Here is a 25,896-nt window from a genome sequence, read left to right on the forward strand (position 1 = left end):
GAACTTTTGAACTTTGTGAAATTTAAGTTTCCACTGCAAATTGGCCGTCGGGGTGAATGACGTGCATTGGCTGAAACCTTGGACGGATTCAAACGTCTTTTCAAGTATCTTACTGAGAAGAAAGATGAATTTATTACTTACGACACCAAAACTGAACGTCTGTTCAAGGTTGTCTTAAAAGATCTTTTAAAGAAGATGATGATGATGGTCCCACCTCTTACCCCTACAAAGGTTTGAGCTGGACGATTTATCTTTAAGATAATTAAATATGACATTTTAACCAGGTTGACACACAAAATCGAACTGGTTTCAGTTATACATTCCCTTTAGAGTTTATAGTTTGTTCACAGCGATATAAATGTGGAAAAGCTCAGGCGTCCACCTCTTAGATCGCTTTTTTGTCCACCTAAAATATTCATAAGTATTACAAGCAATCAAGAGTTAATGAACAATCATCAAAGCATCCTTTTACACTAGCAATCCCGCAATCTGATGCTATCATAATTTTCTGCAATGTCAGGAATGCTCACGAACCGCCAACATTTGCCAGACAACTTACTACTAACTCAAGGTATCTTCCAAATAAGCTTCAAATTGCATTTTTTTTTATCAAATTTTAAATTCAGTCCTCTAAATCCGTCATACGGGCGTGAGGCTCAAACCTTTGTAGACTTTTTTTTAATTAATCTACCTTTAAATCAAATATTAAAAATCCATCATCACCCTCGCGAACAGAAATAGTTTTTGCAGTTCTACAATAATTATTTAAAATTCTTTATGACAGCTATCCATATAAAATAATCCGTTAGATATAACTTCGTCAAGATACATTATTTGTCAATTTAAAAAAAAAAGAAAGTTTTAACGTGTGAAATGCAGTGTCTTTTAAATTCTGTAAGTGTTGCTGAACGTTTGATATGTCTAGGCATCGAATTGAAAACATTTATTCCTTTATAATATAATGAATTTTGTGAAGCACAAGTCAGGAAATGTGGTGTTCTTATTTCAACCGCGTTTCTAGCTCAATGGTGAATCTCTGGATCAGATCAAAGATGAATTGACTAAATTACCCAGTGCCGTAAGTGCCAGCGATGGGGTCACGGAACTAAAAACTGCTACATGTCAGCTAAATGCATGAATTGTGGTGATTCTTCTCACGCAAAGGACGACTGCCCTGTGAAGGAAGATCATAAGAAATTTAAATGTTCAAATTGCGTTGAAAACCATAAATCCAATATTTGGGAATGTAAGTTTCGCAAAGTGATCCTACAATCTCGTTCTAAGTGACAGACAGGAAATGCTTCACGTTTCCGACTTGGTACAAATTCCTCTGCTGTTAACAACGGTCAGCGAGGAACAAATTCTACATTCGTACCCTAATATCACCCCTGCTTTAAATTTTTCATCTATACATACTCCCCTCGCTGCTAACAATGTTCAGCGAGTTAATGCAGCTACCCATGTTGACATGATTACTGATATGCTTAAAACTAACTCCATGTTTGATGCTATTCAAACTGGAATAAAATTTGTGAACAATAGCGCCATGACTTTGAAACTTAAAATTAAATCATTACATATTTTAAATTCGAATGCTCGATCTCTTAAAGCTAATGATGACGAGCTATTTAACTTTCTGAGAGTTCATAACGTGCATATTGCCGTTATAACTGAAACGTTCCTTAAACCTGACCAAAAGGTTAAAAGGGACGCAAATTATTTCATTTATAGAAATGATCGTCTTGATGGAGCCTGTGGTGGCGTTGCCATCATTTTTCATAGACGAATCAAGTTTAAAATTCTTTCTTCGTTTGAAACCAAAGTTTTTGAAACTTTGGGAGTTTCAGTTGAAGTAAAATGTGGACAACTTATTTTTATAGCTGCATATTTACCATTCCAATGCGTAGGCCAGCAAAAGAATTTTCTCAAGGGTGACCTTCAGAAACTTACACGTCATAGGTCTAAATTCTTCATTATTGGTGATTTTAATGCAAAACACCGCTCATGAAATAATTCTCAAAGCAATTCCAATGGTAATATTATGTTTGATGATTGTTCTGCAGGTTATTACACTATTCAGTATTCAAACAGCCCATCATGCTTTTCTTCAGCAAGAAATCCCTCAACTATTGATTTGGTCTTAACTGATTCATGTCAACTTTGTAGCCAATTGGTTACCCATGTTGATTTCGTTTCTGATCACCTTCCAGTAACCTTTGAAATATCCCAAGAAATTATTTCTTATCACAACAGCTCTACTTTAAATTACCATAGAGCGGATTGGGAACAATATCGAACATTTATGGAATATAGCTTCGATCCGAACATTCCTTTGCAAACCAAAAATGAAATTAATTATGCTGTTGAATCTCTGACTACTTCTATGGTTGAAGCAAAAGCTGCCTCAGTACCAAAATGCGAGGTTCAATTCGATTCAATTATAATAGACGACGATCTTCAGCTCTTGATCCGTCTTAAAAATGTCCGTATGAGACAATATCAAGAAAAACGCGATCCTGCCATGAAAGTTATCTGGCAGGGTTTGCAAAAACAAATTAAAAAGCGATTATCAGCCCTGAGGAACAAAACTTTTGAAAATAATGTTTCTAAATTACATCCGAGTTCCAAACTTTATTGGAAACTCACAAATTTTTTGAAAAAAAAAACCCTCAAAATCCAATTCCAGCGCTTAAAGAAGGTGGTAACATTTTGATCACAAATTCGGAAAAAGCGCAGAAACTTGCTGAGCAATTCGAGAGTTCCCATAATTTCAGTTTGGGTCTTACTAGTCCTGTTGAGAATCAAGTTACTCGGGATGATCTGAATATTTTTGATGATTCTTGGGAGACTGATTTGGACGAAGTAAGATCTATAACTAAAAAGTTTCATTATATGAAAGCTTCTGCACTAAGTAAAGTTTTTGAAAAGATAATTTTAAATAGAATGATGCTTCACACTACTCATCAACTCTTAAGAGTAACCAATTTAATTCGTTCAAATTAATCTGAAGGCTTCTCAACTGGAATTGCTCTTCTAGACATAGAAAAAGCATTCGACATTCCAAAGGCATAAAGGTTTGATTTCTTAATGGAAAACGTTCAATTTTTCGCTCTTTATTATGAAATTAGTTCAAAATTATTTAACTGACAGAACTCTGCAGGTAAATTATCAAAATTCCAAATCTAATCGACTACCTGTTGAAGCAGGAGTTCCTCAGGGTAGCATTTTTGGGCCTATATTGTATAACATTTTCACTTCGGACCAACCTGATTTACCTCAGGGTTGCCACCAATCTTTATTCGCCGATGACACAGGCATTTCCGCTAAAGGAATAAATCTTCGTGTGGTTTGCAGCAGACTGCAGAAATATTTAGATATTTTCTTTTCTTAATTACAAAAATTGAAGATTTTTCCCAACGCTTCCAAAACTCAACTTATAATATTTCTACATAAGCCAAGACCTTCCTTTTTGAAAATTAGTAGTTGTATGAACGGAGTTCCAATTTCATGGTCAAACCAAGTGAAATATCTTGGACTACTACTTGACCATAAATAAACTTAAAAAGATCACATTGACACCCTTGGACATTTAAGCCAAATGTAACACATTTGTAAAATGTTTGTATCCTCTTATAAACAGGAAATCCAAACTTTGCCTGAAGAATAAACTTCTACTATTTAAACAAGTTTTTAGACCGGCCATGCTTTACGCTGTGCCAATATGGTCTAGTTGTTGCACTACCAGGAAAAAAGCACTTCAAAGGATTCAGAACAAAGTTCTGAAGATGATTTTGAAGTTGCCTCCCTACTACAGTACTGCCGAAGTACATTGAATTTCGAATGTTGAGACTTTAGAACAAATTTCCAACAAAATAATTAATAATTGTTACCCACTTATGGGTAACAAATACACATTTATGGGTATTAGTTACCCATTACTGGGTATTTTTTCTTTAACAAATTAAATGGGTTAACCTACTTTACTTCAAAATGGGTGAAATTGAACCCATTAATGCGTACTTTCCAGTTACAGTGTATGGGCAAAAACAGCGCAAGATGCATGCTATTTCGAAACAATCCAAATTTGAGAAGCATCTACTCATATCCACCAAAATTGAGTACAAAGTTGGGACTAACAAGCTGACGAATGAACACCTGAATCCGAATGTTAATTTGTTATCCTGTCAGTTACAATCTTGTTTGCTCAATATTGGGTAGCCCTACTTCAAATGATGGATGTGATGGATGTCCTCCGGAAAGACAACTCTGCTATGACTGATTTCACAGACGGTACCGATGATGACTGCAATTATGACGAATATTCCGATGAAGAAACTGACACACCATGTGGTACGTTATTTTTATGTGGCGTAATGTACTTTACTTGAAAATTAGTTGTACCTTTATTTTTTACCGCTTTTTCTTCGCGTTTTGCTGAAATTCTGAGGCATTTCCGAAAAATCGTCAAGATTTTTCGGCAATCGCCGGTGAAAAATGGAATCTTGCAAGATCAGATAATCGTTGCTCATACAAAACCGCTGCAATTGATAATTGACGTCACGACTAGGCGGAAAAGCACTGAACAAATGGTCGAACGATTCCTCCGTGTCCATGAAAGCATCAAGGAGACACTAACCGAGCTTGGACAGCCCAATCCACTATCTGACAGTGACGTGCACAGTCTTCTGATACTTTTTGATGCATTGCAACCAATTAGATTGGTGTCTGAAGCAATAGGCAGACGAGATGCGACTCTGCTAACTGCTGAAGGGAGTTTGAGTTTTTTACTTTCGAAACTAAAGCAGCAGAACAACGCAATTCTCGATGAACATTTCAAATGGTCCTATCTGCTTTGATCGATTCTCTTCATCGACTTTCTCTTTTCATAACCACTGCTATGCAAACAGATTTCGCGCTAATTCTACCACATAGTTTGATAAAGGAGGTTCTTATCTAGCGTCCAAAACGTCAAATACAACAAGGAATGGTTTTGCAGCTGAGTGATTGATGAAAGAGAAAGTCGATGAAGAGAATCGATCAAAGCAGATAGGACCATTTGAAATGTTCATCGAGAATTGCAAACGAGTTGCATGACGCCATTTACGACAGGATTTGTTCGCAACGAAATAAGGAACTAGTCTCATTGATGAATTTTTTTAAAAACTAAACACATGGGCTCAACCAGCAAAATGCCAACGTGCTCCAGGTCGCAGTTGATGAAGTTTATGAAGGAATCTGATTGGTTACTTAAGATGGTAGAACATAGGACAGAGACAGGAGAATCATCTCACTCTAACAATTCATCGATGGACCGGGAGAACCTAACTCTCCAGCAAGAACTAGAATGTGCTATTAAGGAACATTCTGAACAACAAACGCATAAACTGATTCAGTAGACCGTGGAAAAAATATCCAAAAGGAGGTAATGCTGCATGAGCTAAGCGGAAAATTGTATAACAACTTGCAAAAACTGTTCGACAACTTAACATCCATTAAGCCTACCTCTACCAACAGCGAGTGAATCTTCTCGGATTCATCAATTTTTTTGTAACAAGAAGCGTTCCTCTTTGTCTGATGCTAGCATGAATGTGCTTTCATTTTTGAAGTCATATTTTAAAAGAATTCTAATTCAGTAGAAATGTACGCTTTCACAGAAATGCATAAAATAAAATTGATAAATAAAAATGTGAAAAGAGGTTATTGAAATTTGCAGTTGTTTATTTATCCCGGGATCTCGGGATTTCCTGGGAAAAAAAGTTTTTGATATCCCGAATCCCGGGATGCTGAGAACCGTCGGGATATGGAAGCTCTAATCTGACTGGTCTTATATAGCTTTTTGACGTCTAATCGGCGCACACTACTGTACCATTTAAATCCAACGAGTGCGAGCAGGAGGGAAACACATTAGTGGGAAAATACACCGTCGATTCATACATGTGTGATAGATAGAGAAAGACGATTAAGCATCGAAAAGGTCTATTAGAATACTTAGGGTAGGATGGTTAAAAACGCACCCCTTTTCATAGCTTTCCGATAGTCAATTCGTGAATTTAACAATCAGCATTGCTAGTTCACTGCTTGAACTAACATACAGGCACACACAGATAAAAATTCTGAATTTTAATTGTGATGTAAACATTCATTCACGTAAACTTAAATTTAATTTCACACAACCGAGCAACTTGTAAACAATGTTGTCTATAAAGATGGGCTTTTGTATACAATATTTGCTACATTGCATGAATTGTGCTAGAACTTTACATGATATATAATGTAAACTTATATGATATATGATGCTCCATTTGTGTGCATCATACTGAACAGAAATTTACACTACTTTTCGAACTGTGCATGATAGTTCCAGAATAAGTAATGGAAAAGCAACGAAAAACTGCACGGGGCCATTTTACCCCAGGGGTGCATTATGGGCTATTATGGGCTGTTCTCCCCTACATTTTGCATACGATTTCTGCTTCTGATGATAACGCCTAAACTAAACATAAAGCCCCTGACATAAAAAAAAGAACGCACGTATCAACCATATTGATCGGATAAGCCATCTCGAAAAAAGCTTGCCTAGATGAAACTTACATACAGACATCAGTAAATTTCATCTTGCCGGGCCGATTTTTCATTTTCAATTTGATTCTACGATGTCGTAATCAAACTGTCGAGCCAGATCGAGCCGAGTTCTATCGATTGGGAATGTTTTATACAGGTGAGATAGCTTGTGTGGATGGCTATCGGTCACAGACGGTAAGACGTGCGAAAATCGATTCTAATACCTATGTTACGGTGGTAGCAAAGGTAAAACACTAAGATATATATCATAACAATTAAAACTGGGAAGCTATTGTAGTAACTGGAGCATTTAGGTTAAAATGAAATGCAATTTATTTTGAATTTGGAACAAATAAATAGTTAAAATTAATAAAGTTATTGGAATTAATATAGGAGAAATGGATGTAATGTCGGCCTAAATGCCCCTAATTTGGGCCCAAACATAATTACAGCAGTCGACTAAATTTTCAATAGCAACCGAAAAATAATAATTAGTACTGTCCCAATGACGCGTTCATCTAGATAAAATTGATAAATAGCAGATTTGTAGCGATGGGCCCAATTTTAGAACCATAGGCCAACATTAGAGCCATTCCCCCTGTGTGAAAAATAACATAATATATATTCCAATAATATTATATATAATCTGTATATACAGCTATCTGTTTCTAAATGTTGATCGCTATTTCAACTAATTTCAACGGGTACATTGATCCCACTCCGGTAAATGTATCTCTAGAACAGCTTTGGGTTAAGTTGAAACTGCATCGATGTTCAGTTAGTATTGGTGTAATTTACCTTCCACCTGATCGCAAGAATGATTTACTTAGCGTGAATAACCATATCGAGTCTATCGAAGCGATACATTCACACCTTGGGAATAACGATCATGCTATTCTTCTTGGCGATTATAATCAATCGGGACTTGTCTGAAACACACCAAGCAACGATCGCCCTTCCGTAGATGCATTGCAGTCTCACATCTCTGTTGCTTGCGCCTCGTTACAGCTGTAGAACCACTCTCTTTTCTTGATGCCGATCATCCCGCTTTTGAAGTAACTGTTAGTCTCGCGCAGCCTACTGAGTTTGAGAGTTTCCCGGACGAACCTGGACTTGACTTTCACCGCGCTGATTTTGGAGGATTACTTGAAGCGCTTCGCCAAACTGACTGGCACATCCTTGAATCCGCTGAAGATATTGACATTGCTGTAGAGTACTTCAGTTGAAGAGTTACTTGGTGGATTTTGTTCCAATGCGCAGGCCATCTTCGAAACCACTTTGGGGAAATATACATTTACGACGACTCAAACGTCTAAGATCCAAAGCACTCCGAACCTACTGCCAGTCTCGTTGTCCTGTTTCCAAGCAACATTTTGCTACTGCAAACGAACTCAGGAAAATCTACGCAGACATCCACGACATTTTTGAAAATTTGTCGACTCTAAACGGAAGGAGAATGGGTTACCCGTTGAGATGTTTCTGGGCGATGAAGTCGCCACCTCCGCTTTGGAAAAGTGCAATTTGTTTGCCACTCACTTAAGAAGGGCATTTAATGATTCTACGTCGTCTGCACGTCAAATCACAGAAGCTTGTAGAGATACACGTAGTGGGGTCTGTTCTCTGAGAAGCTTTGCGATCACGTCGAATCAGGTGGACTCCGCAATAAACAAATTTAAATACTCTGTGTCCAGTCCAGATGGCATACCGTCATGCATCCTGAAAATAAGTGGCGAAGAGTTGATTTTCCCTCTTACGACACTTTTCAACATATCATTATGGAAGCGTAGTTTTCCCACAAGCTGAAAAACATCGGTCATGTTCCCCGTGTTTAAAAAGGGGGATCGACAGAACATCGAGAATTACAGAGGAAAAACTTCCTTGTGTGCTTGTTCGAAGGTTTTCGAAATCATAATAAATGATGTACTTTTCGACTCCTGCTAGAATTATATTTCTACGGATCAACACGGTTTCTACCCCAAAAGCTCAACATCTACCAATCTCGTCCAGTTTACTTATTACTTATTATTACTGAAACGTCTAGGAAGAATTGGTGTCTCTGCGGATCTTGTAAGCTGGTTTGGATCATACCTTACGGATCGTAGCCTCACCGTTAATATCGGATTTGAATCTTCGGAACAATTTTCAAACTTATCTGACGTGTCCTTTGTTATTCTCACTCTTCATCAACGAGCTTTCTCTCGTACTACCATCTGGCTGCCGTGTGTTTTACGATTATGACGTCAAAATATACATGATCATAATCTAAAATTGCTGCTGAATAGTTTTGCTGATTGTTGCACCCGGAACATGCTGACGTTGAGCATCCACAAATGTAACGTTATATCGTTTCATCGCAAGCTCAACGGGCTTACGTATGATTATAAAATTAATGATCAGTCCCTTGAGCGTTGTCTTCAAGTTCGTGATCTTGGTGTCGTCCTGGATTCAGCGCTGACCTTCCGATCGCACTACAACAATATTATCTGTAGAGCTGGGATTTATGTTCAAAATATCCTGCGAATTTACCGATCCTCTCTGCCTCCGGTCTCTGTACTGCGCACTGGTGCGATCAATTCTGGAATCCAACTCTGTAGTAGGGTGCCCGTACCAGTCAACCTGGACTGGTAGGATCGAAGCAATTCAGAGAAAATTTGTGAGATATGTCCTACGACGCCTTCCGTGGCGAGATCCGTTAAACCTACCACAATATGGAGATCGATGCAGATTATTGGGACTGCAGACGCTTGAGCAGAGCAGAATGATGCCCAAGCGGTACTTTTGTAGCTAAACTTCTCACAGGAGAAACTGACGCACCGGAGTTACTAAGGTCAACGTAACTTAACGTTCCTGAACGATTACTTCGTTAACGAAACTTTTTGCTGCTTGAAGGATTGCTTCGGATGATGGATGTCCAATGGAGCTTATACAATTATAAATATTTTATATTTTCGACTACAGTTGATATTTGAAGCCATGTTCACTTTATGTGCTTGTTTTGTAATGTTTGTACTGTATTGTAAAAAGATATGGGGTTTTTACGCCATTTAAATTGGCTTTTCCCCATCACATTCATTAAGACGACAAAAAGTCAGATGAATAAATATATAAATAAATAAGTAAATAAATAAATAAAATATTGAAAATATTGTATGATTACAGATAAAGCTGTACATGTGGCATCACTGATTTGAACATCAACGGGTTTTACAACAATCTATGCGATCTAGAAGTCCTGGTACGGGAAAACTCACTGATTATTCTGGCCATACAAGAGGTCCATTGTAGAACCGTTGAAAGGATGGCTCGATACCTCGCCGCTGGATCTTGGGATGTAATCATAACACTAGGCACTATACGGCCATCGGCATCAAAACTCTAGTACCCTTTTCAACGATTCAGCTGTCCATTGACTTGCCTATAGCTGCAATTAGATTGGAATACCCGCTTCCGATTACTGTGATCTCAGTGTATCTGCCGTGTCAGAAAATCACAAACCTACTTGGAAAGCTCTCCGACCTCTCGCCTGGAAGCCCCTATCCTCTTTCTGGGAAACGTCAATGAGCACCATCAAGCTCGGGATGACCCCTCTAATAACTGACGTGGTATAGAGGTACTGGTATAGCGCAAATAAGGCGGGTAGCGACCATCACCCTTTCGAAATCAGAATCGATGGCAGACCCCCCAAGGCATCCCGCAGGTCCCACTTGCTGTACACAGCAAAAAAATAATTTTGATATCACGTCAAAGTGGATGCACTACAATCATGTCGAAAATATGGTGTAATATTACTTGCTAAAAAGGACAAAATTATCATTAATACAATGCATGAACTGACATTACGCTGCTTTTACTGCATTTGTTTATTTATGTGGTCATAAAAATTACATGAAATTTTCGACATGATTGTAGTGCATCCACTTTGATGTGATATCAAAATTATTTTTTTACTGTGTAAGAACATATGATATATGCAGAAAGAACAGGATCATACTTTGATTTTTTTTTTCCTGTACAAAACCTTATAGAAAAGCAAGTACGGGAACAAACACACATTAGGGTAGAGCACTACTTCGTCGTAATCACCCATTTCCGATCTATCGATCAGAAAAGATCAATAATATCAATGATTTCACCGTGCACAAATCAATAATAGGTTTGTTCCGATGCGTTAGTTCATTAGCTACAACAAAAATCCTGTTAGAGCGCATTGTATGAATATTTACGCTCATAAATTTAGAAGTCATTTTTGACAGAAATATTCCATTTTTTGTTTAAGCTCGTTCAGAAAAGAGAGGTAAAGCGCGGGTTGTGCTTAGTAGGACGGAAATTAGATCAAAAACCCTACTAGCCCTCCAAAAACTTACCTTCCAGATCGATTCGTCAAAAGAATTCCCACCATTACCATTCCAGAGGATTTTTCGAAGGATTAAGCCACTGTTACTTTTGCTTTCATTGTTTTTTTATTTGGTGACAATTATTGTCATATTAGATTCACGTACAAAAAAGCAATTTATAAGAAATCAAATTAAACGTGTTTCTTCTGTTTATTTTTTTTCCTTCAGTCTTAACCGTCTAATAAAAACTTAGAGCTAAATGTAATACTTTTCTTTATGTACACTGCTATGTTTCTCGCGCGTCTTTCTACTCTTCAGCTTCGGGGAGGGGGAAAAAATCATCTGTGTTTTGTTCTACATTTACCATTCATTCCTAATAACGACGTACTTTCCAATTCTTTTTTGCCTATTATAAACTTTTTTTTTGTTTGTTTCTTCGTTTCTGTCCCTTTGTTTTGCTTGTCAGTTTCAATTTGCTACTTCCGGTTTCGGTGATATGTCTGCGGATTATTGCATCGGTCAACCAAAACACTATTCACTTGTTGTTTGTTTTCCATCTCTTTGTTCTGTTGTTATGGATCGTTTTATTTTTTTTTTATTTTGCTCTTGTTTTTGTTTTGATGTCACTCACTTGTTTTGCACCTAAACACATTCAATCGATGTCTGTGATGTTCTCAAATGTAATGAAGTTGAAGAGAGAATTTGTGGTATTAGTAGATTTTGTGGCTACCAGGTAAAAAGAAGTTTCGAAGCGTGTTATGTAATTTTTTTAACTGCTCGGCTAGTGGAAAATGAGAATTCGGGACTATATAGGGAGATTGCTACTACTTTATAGGTTCGGCTATCGCGGGTTGATTTGTCATATGTGTTACATTTTGTTCTGCATGCTCACGGCGAACTGTTGCGGACTCGTGACCGGGTTTTCAAGTTCGCGTGGCATTGAATTGCTTTTCCTGTGTGTGTTGTATGAGATAAAATTTAAGTTTGTTCGCTACCTGCTTAACTAGGGTTCGTCCTCGGTATTTGTTTTGCTTGTTAGTAGAAAATAAAATAGTTAAACAAAAACTAACTTCTGTCGTTTTCTTTCCTCTGTTGCTTGCAGCTTGCAATAACGAACGGTATTTTCCGGTTTCTATTCTAGCGGTGCATTTTTTTTTTATTTCTGCAGTCGATTTCGGAGTCTCTATTTACAGTTTCGGGGAGATGGGATATAGATACGTTCTAAATCCTGTGGAATAGGAAAAACATGTTGAATTTTTATAGGGTTATTTTATCAACGTTCATTTAGCTAATGTCAGTCTTGATCATTGTATAAAATTGCATTGAATTGTATAAAATATTATGGAAAAATGCACCCCAAGAGTGGAAAGTAAATAAACTGTGTTATTAAGACTCAAGGAGTCCATTCAAATCCAAATTTTCAATTCCCGGTTTTTTCCCGGTTCCCCGTGCCTTAAACAAAAAGGATTTCAAAAATAACCGTTTATAGATAACCATATTTTTTAGCAGAATTGTTCTACTTGAGAATACGTCTACTTTGTAGAAAAAAAATATGATATGAGATTAACATTAAAATGTTGATGATCTAGATCCCCAAAATCTCATAAAATCGTGAAAATTGGCCTAAATTGTGTGTCGTAAAAAGCATATATCAATACAAGGGACCTGAGCAGGAGAATTGCAGTATTAAAAGCTCTTCATGTCATTCTGGAGGTTAGATCTTGAAGTTAGTTAAGCCAAACAACATTTTGTTTATCATTCTCAGATCTTGACTAACGAAAAATCACTTGAAACGAGAGCAGCAATTTTCCCTGTAGATTGAGAAACGAGTTTACAAGGATTGGGAGCAGATGCGCGTGGCTTAGTAGTAGATGTTTGGTATATGGAATCGGTATTGTGACTGGAAGAAGTGTATAAAATTCAGAAAGAGGAATGGTGAAAGGGGGCGGTTAGCATAACATTACATCATGACATACAATGCAATTATAAATGTAACAATATTCAAAAACTAAATACGACAGGGCATTGTTTGCTGTCTTTTGCCGCGGGTATTGTGGATTTCCTAGCTTTAGTTGGCTGCAGTAGCTCTCTGAATAGATAATGCCAAACAGTGCATCTATGTGATGTTTTGCTGTACCTGTTGTGGACATTAGTACATCCTTTTCCTTCAGCTTGTTGAGGACGCCTTTTCAAAAGTTATCCTTTTTTGACTTTATTAGAGAGATTTTTAGCCATTGGCTAGTTCATCTCTGAAAAGTTATCCTTTTTAAAGTACTGATCCTCAAAACATAAATGGCACCATTAAGGAACATTATATTTGATCAAATTATTCGCAGTTTTATTTGTCCAGCGCTCCCAGCTGAGTGTGGGGTAGAGAATGACACACACACTATCCAACTTGTCCTGAGGATATCTTAAAAGTTTGTTCGATATTCACTCAGAATGTTTGAGCGTTTTGTGCTTCACTGAGACTCATTACACCATTTAAAATTTTAAATTGTGTTTGAAAACAACGTTGTTTGATTATCCAAATCATCCCGGATATCTGTTCTCGAAATTCTACAGACTCAACAAGGTATACAATGATTCGACTTAATGATAGAATGGGTTAACCTTAGTGAAGCCTCATAATATAATTGGTTTGGATTATTAGGTTTTCCAAAATACCTGGAGTTCAAATCTTTATTTTTTTGTGTAGTCGCATTAACATTCTTGGATCATTCGTGACATATCCTGGTTAGAATTGAACTCATGACTTTGGCGTGAGAAGTATGGATTCCGATCTTTATGTTTTACAGATTAATCAAGGTATTCTTGGATGTCATGACTAATCTTGTGTACCTTAATTAATTAATTAACTTATTTTTAATTTATCTCTGGACCAATCGTCTCATGTTTTTTTTAGATGGTTGATTGTGTCCGGTGTGATTGAGCATGCAAGTAGTTTGATATTGGACTTCTTTTATTGGCTCTCCATCTTCAAGAAGCTTCGTAACAGGATATGTCTTGCTCAGATTTTATACAAGAAATACTTTACTCGGAAAACTGTAGCAAAATAATGCAAACACTTTTCTTCCAATGAAACCAAAAGAAAAATCACCGTTTGACTCGTGCGCAAAGCGGAAAAAATTGAGTTTTTTTTAAATTTAAAGGATTTTTAGAGACTTTGCCTAGACATAATACACAAAGTTGCAAACAGATGTGTAAACAAGAGATTATAATTATGTATATGATATAAAATTGCTTGAATCCAAGTAACATTGCTTGTTGTATAAAAGTTTATAGGATCCTTCGATACCAAATTATGGCCTGCAAGACCTAAACCTAAAACCTACTTGGGATGAGTATATTTGATTTTTCCCGGTGCAATTTGGGTTTTCCCGCAATTTTTCCGGTTTTTTCCCGGAAAATCCGAATTCCCGTTTTTTTTTTCGGATTTCCTGGTTTTCCCGGTTGGATGAACACTAGACTGATGCAAATTTTGACATTTTCGCTCCACAGTGCTCAAACGGTTCCAAATCGGGTCCTGATTAGTCTCCCAAAATTTGAACTCATTCGATAAGAAACTGACTTGGCACAAACCATTTTAAGTTTATATGGAAATTACTATAGGAAAACCAAATGTTTTGTTCATATCTATCTAACAATTTACCATATCGCTCTGCTTTAAAAAATGATAACTGAGCTCGTAGAAAATTTTCTCAGCTACAACTTTGTCCTGAACGACATTTCAATATAATGTAAGCATCAAAAGTTATCAATAATTCAAGCCACTAATGCCTTACGATTATGCTCAATCAACTGTTCAGCAGGCAACATTGGTGTTTCTGGCGCTTGGAATAGAGCACAAAAATCATGGCTACTATGTCACACTGCAAGATACAGTGTTGCTCACAAAACAGCTGCTTGATCATGTCATAAGATTATCAATCTCTTAAATAATTAATAACTATTTTATTTGACGTTTAACTCAACAACTATTTTCTCCTAAGTTGAAGCTGAGAAAATTTTGCATAAGTATAGCTTTTGAATGTTTGAACAGTGCAATATGGAAAAAGGTAAGAAGACAATGAACAAAAAGTTTGGATTTCCCATAGTAATTTCCATATAAACTTCAAATGGTTTGTGGCAAGTCAGTTTCTTTTCAAATGAGTTCAAATTTTGGGAGACTAATCAGGACCCGATTTGGAACCGTTTGACCACTGTGGAGCGAAAATGTCAAAATTTGCATCAGTCTAATGAACACCCTGTATTAATAGCAAGGGTCTTTGGAATTCGATTTTTAAAAATAAATTGGAATTTTATAAATAATCCGTAGTTGTATACTTATCACAAATCGACTTATTCCAGTCATAACTGTAACGGAAGAGTGTTGGTTGGATGTTGGATGTATAAAAAATATTTATCTGTTTGTTATAGAACGCATAACAATTAAATTGCTTAAATTGTTCCTTGTCTCATCGGAGTGTTATTACAGTACCTCAACTGCTGTTAATTGGGAAATATGATGGCCAAATCAGTTAACTACCGACTTAGATAATGCGGCCTCGGATAGCTTAATAGGTCAAGGAACGGTATAATCAAGTTGAGGCGGTTAGTTTAATTTGCGGTTTGATCTAGAAAATCTTTCGAGTTGGAAATTTTCTCGGTATCCTTGGACATAGAGCAGGTCTGGCAAACGCGGGTCAAATATTGAAATCCATATCAGCTAGCGGGCCAGAAATTAATACTAAATTATTCCTCCCACATTTTTACAAAATCAGAAGATTTTGTGTCAGTAAACAAGCGTTAAAAATTACCAAACTAAATAAATAAAACGAAGGAACTATCTTCAGTAATGTATCCAAATTCTTCTTCTTATTTAAACCAGTTAGTTTTTATGATAACAACGGTTCCTCCACTTTTCCTATCCTTAAAAAATGTACCCCTCGGGTAAGCCACGAGTATCCGGCCCAACTCTTACTAGACAAAGAATTAAGTGAATTTTATTACAAACAAAGCATAATGGATTGTCGGCTCCGTATAGCTAACCCGATTGAGTCTAAAAAAATAAATGAACTTGATAAAAAATAAAAAAGACAACAACGGTGAGAAGCTGCCTAATTTTAGATCACCAGTTTTTACACATTGAAGAGCTAGTCCCAAGCACCATCTGTTGTGTTCTCTGTGTAAATACAGTTTATCTGGCAATAAGGTAGTAGCATCCGCGGGAGGTCATTCATGCTCAGAATTGGTACTTAGGAAAATAGCAGATGATTCCTTTATCTTGAAAGCTCTTCGTTATTTTCTCAAAACATGATTTTAAGAAATGATTTCTTCATTTAAAGACGAGCAATTATTTAAAGTTCTCATGTTCTTGTTATGTAGGGTCCTGTGGATGAAACAGACTTCTTTTGAAAGGTACGGTTTCTTTGTATTGCTACATGTCCAATCATACCAACTCAGTGACTGAGATTAATTGACGCAGAGAATTTTCTTTCCATACGAAATTTACTCAGATTTGGAAAAAAAAATGCAGTTACTCACAAGCTATCAGTAACTGCAGTTTTGTCCAAATCTGAGTAAATTTCGTATGGAAAGAAAATTCTCTGCATACTTAGATTATTTTACCGAAATCTATGAAATTTTACCGAAATCTCAACAGCTGAACGTTCGGTAAATAGTTCGGTGATTTTTCACAGATTTCCTGTAATTTTTCACCGAATATCTGTGAAAAATTACAGGAAATCTGTGAAAAATCACCAAACTGTTTACCGAACGTTCAACTGTTGAGATTTCGGTAAATTTCACAGATTTCGGTAAAATAATCTTGGTGTGTGAGATAATTAATATCAGTCACTGAGTTGGTATAATTGGTCGTGTACACTATTAATTTGAGTCGATGGTTGAAATTACAGATTGGAATCATCGTTCAAAATCTCCTCTTCTTTGGATTTTATTGAAACAATGCGTCATCTGGAATGGCGATTACTGGTTGCTTAAGAAAAATAGATCAAAAAATGCTTTGTTTCGGAATTTAACATGGGCCCAACATAAGGAACTTCAACCCTATTGTCTCTAAATTCACCAAAATTGTTATTTAAATATTTTCCATTGATTAATTCCATTCATAGATCATAAATGTATTTCGACCAAATGTTTGCTTCGGCACAACGACCTTTTCGGCTTGATGATCTTCGGTGAAATGACCGTCGGTGAAATAAACAGATCCCATCAAACATTTTTTTCCTTGGTTTGGTTTCCGTCGATCTTGTTTTCCGTGCTGAGCACCAATGCTACCGACGCGACGCCAGGAAAGCAGCTTCCACACCTGGACCCTACCTATCGACACATCAACTCATGGACCGGGAACCAACGGCTTTACTCCCAGTTCAGGGAAGTATTGGCGAAATTGGGGAAGTTCTGTTGAAGTTCAGGGAAGTTTTGCTGAATTTCAAGGAAGTCCTGCCAATGTTCAGGGAAGTTCTTCCCAAGTTCAGGGAAGTTCTTCCCAAGTTCAGGGAAGTTTTGCTGAACTTCAGGGAAGTCCTGCCAATGTTTAAAGAAGGCCTGCCGACCTTCAGGAAAGTCCTGCCGTAGTTCAGAGAAAGCTTGCCGAAGTTCAGGGAAGTCCTGCTGAAGTTCAGAGAAGTCCTGCTGAAGTTTAGAGAAGTTCTGCCGAAGTTCAGGGAAGTTTTGCCGAAGTTCAGAGAAGTTCTGCCTAAGTTCAGAAAGTCCAGCCATTTCAATTCTTGGAAATTAGGGAAGTCCTGCAGAAATTCAGAGAAGTTCAGGGAAGTTTTTCAGAAGTTTAGAGAAGTTCTTTCGAAGTTCAGGGAGGATTTGCTGAACATAAAGGAAATCCTGCCAATGTTCAGAGAAGGCCTGCCAAACTTTGGGAAAGTCCTGCCGAAGCTCAGGAAAGTCCTACCAAAGCTCAGGGAAGTTGTTCTGTCGAAGTTCAGGGAAGGCCTGTCGATCCTCAGGGAAATCCTGGTGAAGTTCAGGATGGTCTTGCCGAAAGTTCTGCCGAACTTCAGTGAAGGCCTGCCGAACCTCCGGGAAGTCCTGACGAAGTTCAGGAAAGTGCTCCCAAAGTTCAGGAAAGTCCTCCCGAAGTTCAGGAAAGTCCTTCCGAAGTTCAGGAAAGTCCTGCCGAAGTTCAGGAAAGTTCTCCCGAAGTCCAGGTAAGTCCTTCCGAAGCTCAGGGAAATAGTGTCGAAGCTCAGGAAAGTCAGAGGCAGAGAAGTTCTGCCAAAGTTCAGGGAAGTCCTTCTGAAGTTGTGGGAAATTTTGGCAGTTCGGGGGGGGGGGGGGGGGGTCCTGATGAAGTTCATGAAACTCCTGTCGAAGTTCAGGGAAGGCCTGTCAAACCTCAGGAAAATCCTGACGAAGTTCAGGGTGGTCCTACCAAAAGTTCTGCTGAATTTCAGTGAAGGCCTGCCGAACCTCAGGGAAGTCCTAACAAAGGTCAGGAAAGTCCTGACGAAGGTCAGGAAAGTCCTCCCGAAGTTCAGGAAAGTCCTCCCGAAGTTCAGGAAAGTCCTCCCGAAGTCCGAGGAAGGCCTTTCGAAGTTCAGGGAAATATTTCCGAAGTTCAGGGAAGTCTTGCTGAAGTTCATGGAAGTCCTGTTCTGCCAAAGAAGTTCTGCCAAAGTTCAGGGAAGTTCTTCCGAAGTTGAGGGAAGTTTTGCTGAACTTCAGGGAAGTCCTGCCGAAGTTCAGGGAAGGCCTGTCGAACCTCAGGGAAATCCTGACGAAGTTCAGGGTGGTCTTGCCAAAAGTTCTGCCGAATTTCAGTGAAGGCCTGCCGAACCTCAGGGAAGTCCTAATGAAGTTCAGGTAAGTCCTCCCGAAGTTCAGGAAAGTCCTCCCGAAGTTCAGGGAAATATTTACAAAGTTCAGGGAAGTCCTGCTGTAGTTCAGGGAAGTCCTGCGGAAGTTCAAAGAAATTCTGCCAAAGTTCAAGAAAGTTCTTCCGAAGTTGAGGGAAGTTTTGCTGAACTTCAGGAAAGTCCTGCCAATGTTCAGAGAAGGCCTGCCGAACTTCAGGAAAGTCCTGCCGAAGTTCAGGAAAGTCCTGCTGAAGTTCAAGGAAGCTCTGCCGAAGTCCACGGAAGTTTTTCCGAAGTTCAGAGAAGTTCTGCCTGAGTTCAGTAAAGTTTAGCCATTTAAATTCTTGAAAATCAGGGAGGTCCTGCTGAAGTTCAGAGAAGTTCTGCCAAAGTTCAGGGAAGTTATGCTGAAGTTCAGGGATGTTTTTCCGAAGTTCAAAGAAGTTCTGTCGAAGTTGAGGGAGGTTTTGCCGAACTTGAGCGAACCAATGTTCAGGGAAGGCCTGCCAAACTTGGGGAAAGTCCTACCGAAGTTCAGGGAAGTCCTACCGTAGTTCAGGAAAGTCCTTCCAAAGTTCAGGGAAGTCCTATCGAAGTTCAGGGAAGTCCTGCCATTTCAATTTTTGGAAGTCAGGAAAGTCCTGATGAAGTTCAGGAAACTCCTGTCGAAGTTCAGGAAAGTCCTGATGAAGTTCAGTAAAGTCCTGCTGAAAGTTCAGGGAAGTCCTGCCAAAGTGCAGGAAAGTTCTTCCAAAGTGCAGGGAAGGCCTGTCGAAGATCAGGGAAGTCCTTCCGAAGTTCAGGAAAGTATTGCTGAAGTTCAGGAAAGTCCTGCCGAAAGTTCAGAGAAGTCCTGCGGAAGTTCAGAGTAGTTCTGCCGAAGTTCAGGGAAGTTCTTCCGAAGTTCAGAAAATGATCTAATTATCTTTAAAAATACCAAGATATATCAGAATACCTTCATCAAAACGGCTCGTCACGCGCGAGCTTGACCCTGCTTTTGGTGCTGATGGTTTTTTATTGCAAATTCATTCATGGATCGCCCCGTCGTGTGACTTTTTTTCGCTTCTCTGTTTCGAGCGAGCGTTCACATTGTTCTTCTTCTTGGAGGCTGTTTACGCACAGATACATGCAAAAGCAAGTTGATTTCTACGGAAAACTAAATCTTATGCTTGGCGTTGCGTTACAAAAAAAAATGGTTTATATTGGAATAATGCATTTTACAGGTATATTGTCTTCGAAGGAAATGTGCCTAGCAATATATTGAAATGATTCACATAAGTCCAATATGACCTTTCATACTAAATACTTGTGTAATTGATGAGCAAAGTTAGCGTCCACTTAAATTGAACTTTGAAAATAGTTTTCAGAAAATTTAAACAATAAATAAATTTTGTAAAAATTGCTAAAGATAGCAGTTTTAGTTTTTTGATTTTGCACGGAACCGTTTTTTTATTTTTTTTATTGAGCGTTGCGTTATTTTGTGAAAAAAAAGATGAAGTGAGTCATTCTGAACCAATCCACTTTCATCTTAAGATGCCATTATCATTATTTTTTCTTATTTTAATCTCTGTTCGTACATTGTTTTTTTCCGAACAGTTTTCGCATTGGAAGGACTTTGCTATGTTTTTTTTACAAGCTGATCAGCCGGTTTACAAGTTTATTTATTATAGCAGATTGTTTAGTTTTTTTTTTAATTCCCATCGGTAGTTACATTGATACTGAAAGTAAGATTACATTATCAATATTTTCCTTCTTAACAATATTGCTCGTTGTTTCATATAATCAAAAAATGTATCTTTTGATGATTAGTAATTTAACGGTGTCTTAAAGGAAGGTTATCATTCAAAATTTTCAAAAATCGATTTTTTTTTGTTATTGCATTTTTTTAAAGGTTTGAAGTGTCTACTATATTGTGTTCAGTGTTGGAAAAGTTCGCGATATTTCACGAAGTTCACCAAGGGAAAAGTTCGCGAGTCATAGTGAGTTTTCGCGAACTTTTCCATCACTGATTGTGTTGAAAGGGTTTTTCGATCCACGCACAAGAAAAATTTCTACAGACCATTGTTCGAAGCGGCGTCCTGGCCGCCATGGGACGCTCTCGATTTTAAACGCGTTTGTCTCGAAACATAATTTTCCAAAACTGCGACAATTTAATTTGAAAACGGTTCAATTTAACGACATTTACCTTTGACCATTCGAAAGAAAACCAGTTTTATTGGAAGAATAATCTATAAAATCTACAAGTGCTTTGTATGCACCATTTTTTTAAGCCTTAAAGAGGAAAAAAGGGGTGAAAAATCGACCAAAATGTTTGTTGTATTTCAGATCGATCCTGAGGTACCAGGCTTTACGCAGTTTGACAAATTCAGGCGTACACTATCTTACTCAAAACGTGACCACGGGCGCCATTTTGTTTTTTCGCCTTGGAAATAAAGACGAAGTTCTAAGCTTTTTGAATTTCAAAACCACGTCGTTCATTTTTTTTTCATTATCCCACAAAAAAAAAAATGAAAAAATTTGCAAAATTTGTCTGGTACGTATTCTTTCTACTATTTTCCATCATGTCAAGCATGCTTCACAATAAAATAAACTGCCATTCGACCTGTTGCCATCTTTGAATCATTCGGCTTTTTTTATTCAACCGTTTGTCCCCCTGCTCATCATTCGACCTTTTAACCATTCGATCTTTTGTTACTCTTCTCATAATCCAGCACTATGTCCATTCGATCTTTTCAACCCCTTTTCATTCGAAATTTTGTCCCCCTTTTCGTCATTCGACCATTCAATATTTTGCTCATTTTACCTTCTGTCCATTCGAACTTTTGTCTCTCTTCTCATCATTCCACCATTTGTCCATTCCACCATTTGTCCTTTCGACTTTTTGTCATTCGACGTTTTGTCATTCCACCTTTTTTCATACTATTCTTAAAAACTTAGGGGCCTAAAGAAGTAACTTACATACGAGTGCACTAATCATAAACACTAAATGTTCATGGATAATGAAAAATGAACATTTTAAGTACATTATTAGTAAACATTGCCCGCAGCTTGAGTCGCTTTTTCTCGAGTGAGTGAACTCGAATCCATCAGTCTACTTCCGATTATTTTTCTTCGACGGTCGTATTTTCCCTCTTCAGTCTTCAAATGACACCACAATGGAATGATACTGGTTTCAAAAGATCAGAATCCACTTGAATGGTACTTGAAAGTTTCTAAATTCTTTCTAATTTTCGAGAACAAGAAAAATTAAAATCTGTTACCGTCACTCCTGGGGCGCAACATTAATTCATTCCCGTAAATATTTCTACCTAACTTACCTTACGACGCTACGCGATGCCCTGACGACTGACGACGTCCAGACCTAGACATGGGGGCTCGGGGATGAGGGATGACGGGAAAATGACAACCTCTACAATTTTTACTCCGTGTTATTGATGATCTTTCGCAAGCTCGTTGGAATTGGCTAATAATGTCATATTTAATTTTACTGGTTTTGTTTTCCTTCTTCTTTATTTTTTTCGTTTTCTTTTCTGCAGCTGTAGCTGTTTTAAATAAAAATAAAAAATGATCCTCCATCGCAAGCACACTCCACTACTGATTGCACGTACTGTCCAGATCATCCTGGACTTCACAACACTCGTGAACCCGTGGCAGTACTTGTTTCGACGGTTGCTTTTCTTTTCCTCTCAATGTACAACGTTTTCTACTGTTTCCTCTTTTTTTTTGCTTTCGTTTTCTTTCTTTTTCTTATTATTGGATCATTAAGGGTATCACAGTTCATTTAGTTGATTGTAGTACCCTACCAAAGGTAGTGGACAAGCTATTCGATGTTGAAGTGTCAAAGTTTGGTCCTGCGCGGCATCGTCGACGGTGGGGAAGAAACGGAGGGGGAGATGTAATAAAATAATATCAATAAACGCGAATCGCTCAAGATGGTTTGTTTGATTATTGGGAGGGTGAGGGAGGGAGGGGGTATCCAACGAAATCAGTGATGATAATTTTTCAATTTCGTACCCGTAGCACTTACCTTGATATCAGACGTTGGGATTGCGCTGGAAAACATCGTTAGGATGCTGATTGCTATAGTTTTGCTTGGATGAACATTGCTGGAGGCGAAATAAAAAGAAGGAGATAGGAAGACACGGGTGTTATTGCTTATATTTTAGCTGAATCGTAAAATCGCGACGGTTGAGATATTTTTGGGGACTTGCAACTAAGCGAGCGGCAGGGGCGACAACATCAGAATTGGTTTCTATCCGTCGCGAATAAAGCTATTAAATTCATTTTATAAGCATTCTCGCGACGATTTTGGGGATATTTGGAAGAAATCGGCGATCGTTAAAATAAATTGACGAAACACATGCTACTTTGGAGCGAAGAAGGACCGACCATAAAAATCTCTAATGATGTTCTTCGTCTTCCCAAAAATGGCTCCAATCAGGTATGGAACACCAAGATTAACACTTACTGCTTGCTTCTTCTCCCAGGTCTTCATGGCCGATTTGTACTTCTCGAACTCGTGGCACCAGTCGGAGTAGATCTTCTGATAGTCATTGCTCTTGTTCGGTGGGGTGCATCTGGAGGGAATAAACAGAAACAAAGGCACCGATTGCAATAAATGCAGTATAAAACAGCATAAAATGTCCGTACCTGTGAGCATCCACCGTAATGTTGTAGCTGCAGAGCAGTGACCCGCCAAGATGGCAGTCGTACCGTCCTCCGTCGGCTTCGTTGACCGAAATCACAACCAGTCCCCGTTCGGTCGTTTCGATGTACTTGGTCGGGTTGTACTTAATTTCGTAGCGTCCCTTCTCCTTCGAGTGGTGATACCAGGTGACCGATTGGTCCTTCAGTATCTCCGGGACCTTGACGAAGCATCCCAGGTGAACGCTCTGGCCGTAGGTTACGATGATCTTCTTCTTCAGGACGCTAGTGTCGCAAATGTCGTACGTTTCGTTGCCAACATCCTAGGAAGAGATAGAGCCAGGAGGTTAGACAAAATATGCCGTATGAAGTTTTGCTTTCAGTAGTTTTGGCGGTACGGTAAGGAATCATGTTGACCCGTTACTTTATGAAATACAGTCAGGAATCCTTATTACCAGACTATCCGCGAATACAGTTCATCGGTTTTTCACTAATAGGGGCTGTGGTGGATCATCTAATTTGTTTCACTATATAAAACTATACTGTTTTCAACAAAGTTGTTGTAGTGGTTTAGACAAACAAGCTTGTACCATTGGATTTGATTCAATTGTGAACTACGCCGCTAGAGGAACTTCACTTTTATATTGCTTATGACGGGCGCTATAATATATGGAACTTGGGTCCAACATAGAATATTTCGTGATCCTGGTCATAGCGAAAGTTGCTGTCTTCAGTCTTCGGCAAAGTTGTTCAGGTGAATAAGATCTTTCGGATGGAGGCCTTATTAGTTCATAACTCTCTTACTACGGAGTGCTAGTGTGCACATGAGCTTCCTGTATAAGCTGTATCTCAAAATTCTGACCATATAGAAGGTTACTGTCTACAGCAAAGTTGTGCAAGTGATGATTTCCTTTTGAATGGTGGCCATATTAGTTCGGAAATCTCTCATTACGCAGCGCTGTATTTCGAGAGCCTGGCCATATAGAAATTTGCTGTCTTGAGCAAAGCTGTGCAGGTGACCAAGTCCTTCCGGACGATGGTGATATAAGTTGAGAACACGCTCACTAAGCAGCGCTAGTGTGCAAGTAAACTTCCTGTATAAGCTGTATCTCGAAAATCTGGCCATATTGAAGGTTCCTGACTTCAACAAAGTTGTTCAGATGACCAAGTCCTTTCGGATGTTGTTCCAGAACTCTCTCACTACGCCTCCCTTAGCTCAGTCGGTAAAGGCGCAGCTACAAAGCAAGCGCATGCTGGAAGTGGCTGAGTTCGATTCCCAGTCCCATCTAGGATTTTTTGGGTTGGAAAATTTATCGATTTCCCTGGGCATCGAGTATGATTGTTCTTGCCACACAATTATACGAATTCAAAAATGCTACAGGTTCCAACCTGGATCATAAACAAATTCGCTATAAGTTGAGAGCACGCAATAAACTAATATACAATAAGCAATAAGTTTGAAACGCAAAGAAGATGAAGAAGACTGTCACTACGCCGCGCTAGTGTGCACATGAACATTCTTAATATGTTATGTCTCGAAAGCTTGTCCATATAAAATGTTGCTGTGCAATGTGAGAATAGGAACCGGAAAAGGGATGCCGTGTAGAGGCTGGAAATTTCGATTTCGAACGCCATTTTTAATTCCAAGAGGTCATCGGTTCAAGAACAATTGCAAATACCCTACAATATGGGTATTTTCGGACAGAGGACTTCTACACGCCGGAAATCGATTTCGGATGCCATTTTGTAGTCCAAGATGGTGGTCATCGGTTCAAAAAAAACTGTCAAATGCCCTAAAATATGGGTATTTTCGGGAAAGAGACGACGAACAGTGGTCTAGAACTGTGAACAGACGGTCAAAAGTCATTATTTCATTAATCTTGCATTTCAGACTAGTGGTGTCTTCAGAAAAGTTTATCGATATAAAAAAGCCCTTCTTTTGACATTGACAAATCAATGGTTAATCCTCCAAGAAGTGAGATTCAACATTTATTTTTCCAAAAATTCCATATTCTGGTTCGGTGTCTTGGGCAAAGTTTTAGAAAATATCAAATCAAGAAAATTTGCTCATTGAAATATGGAACGTTTTTGGTGGAAAACCTCCTAATAAAAGTTTATACTCCATAATTAATTTCTTCTAACTTCTACTGGTTTGAAATGTTTTACAAAATTGTTCAAAACATTAATACACAAAAGTTTGATGGATATTATAGCACACTAGATCGCTAAATAGGTGAGTTATTATTGGGTTTGCTCCAAAAATAGAATAAATAATTATTACGATTTACTACCATTTCCCACCACATCTCACGACAAAACCAAAAGGAATAGAAATATTTAAGACATATAGAGGCCGGAAATTGATACCAGATGCTATTTTGGAATCCAAGATGGCAAACATCGGTTCAAGAAAAACGGTCAAATACCCTACGATATGGGTATTTCTTTAAAGGGGACGACGTGTAGAGGGCGGAAATCGATGCCAGACGCCATTTTGGAATGTGCCAGTAACACTTATCAATCTAAGCAGGCCCAGAGCGTGA

General features: G+C 38.3%; 1 protein-coding gene across 2 annotated transcripts in view; it reads right to left on the reverse strand.

The window, feature by feature from the left end:
• Positions 1–11,002: 11,002 nt before the first annotated feature.
• The window catches only part of Sema2a (Semaphorin 2a), a 389,227-nt gene continuing 374,333 nt past the window's right edge, over positions 11,003–25,896 (reverse strand). For both annotated transcript variants that reach the window (XM_065222817.1, XM_065222816.1), the window contains exons 12-16: positions 23,360–23,676; positions 23,178–23,286; positions 22,737–22,815; positions 22,027–22,560; positions 11,003–12,123 (exon numbers count right to left, since the gene is read on the reverse strand). In XM_065222817.1, the coding sequence (XP_065078889.1) occupies positions 22,744–22,815; positions 23,178–23,286; positions 23,360–23,676 (498 nt within the window). In that variant the 3' untranslated portion in view covers positions 11,003–12,123; positions 22,027–22,560; positions 22,737–22,743. The remainder of the gene's footprint in view (positions 12,124–22,026; positions 22,561–22,736; positions 22,816–23,177; positions 23,287–23,359; positions 23,677–25,896) is intronic.

This window comes from Ochlerotatus camptorhynchus, unplaced genomic scaffold (assembly GCF_037179485.1).
Source record: "Ochlerotatus camptorhynchus isolate MF236.1 unplaced genomic scaffold, CSIRO-AGI_Acam_v1.1 ptg000178l, whole genome shotgun sequence".
Lineage (NCBI taxonomy): Eukaryota > Metazoa > Arthropoda > Insecta > Diptera > Culicidae > Ochlerotatus > Ochlerotatus camptorhynchus.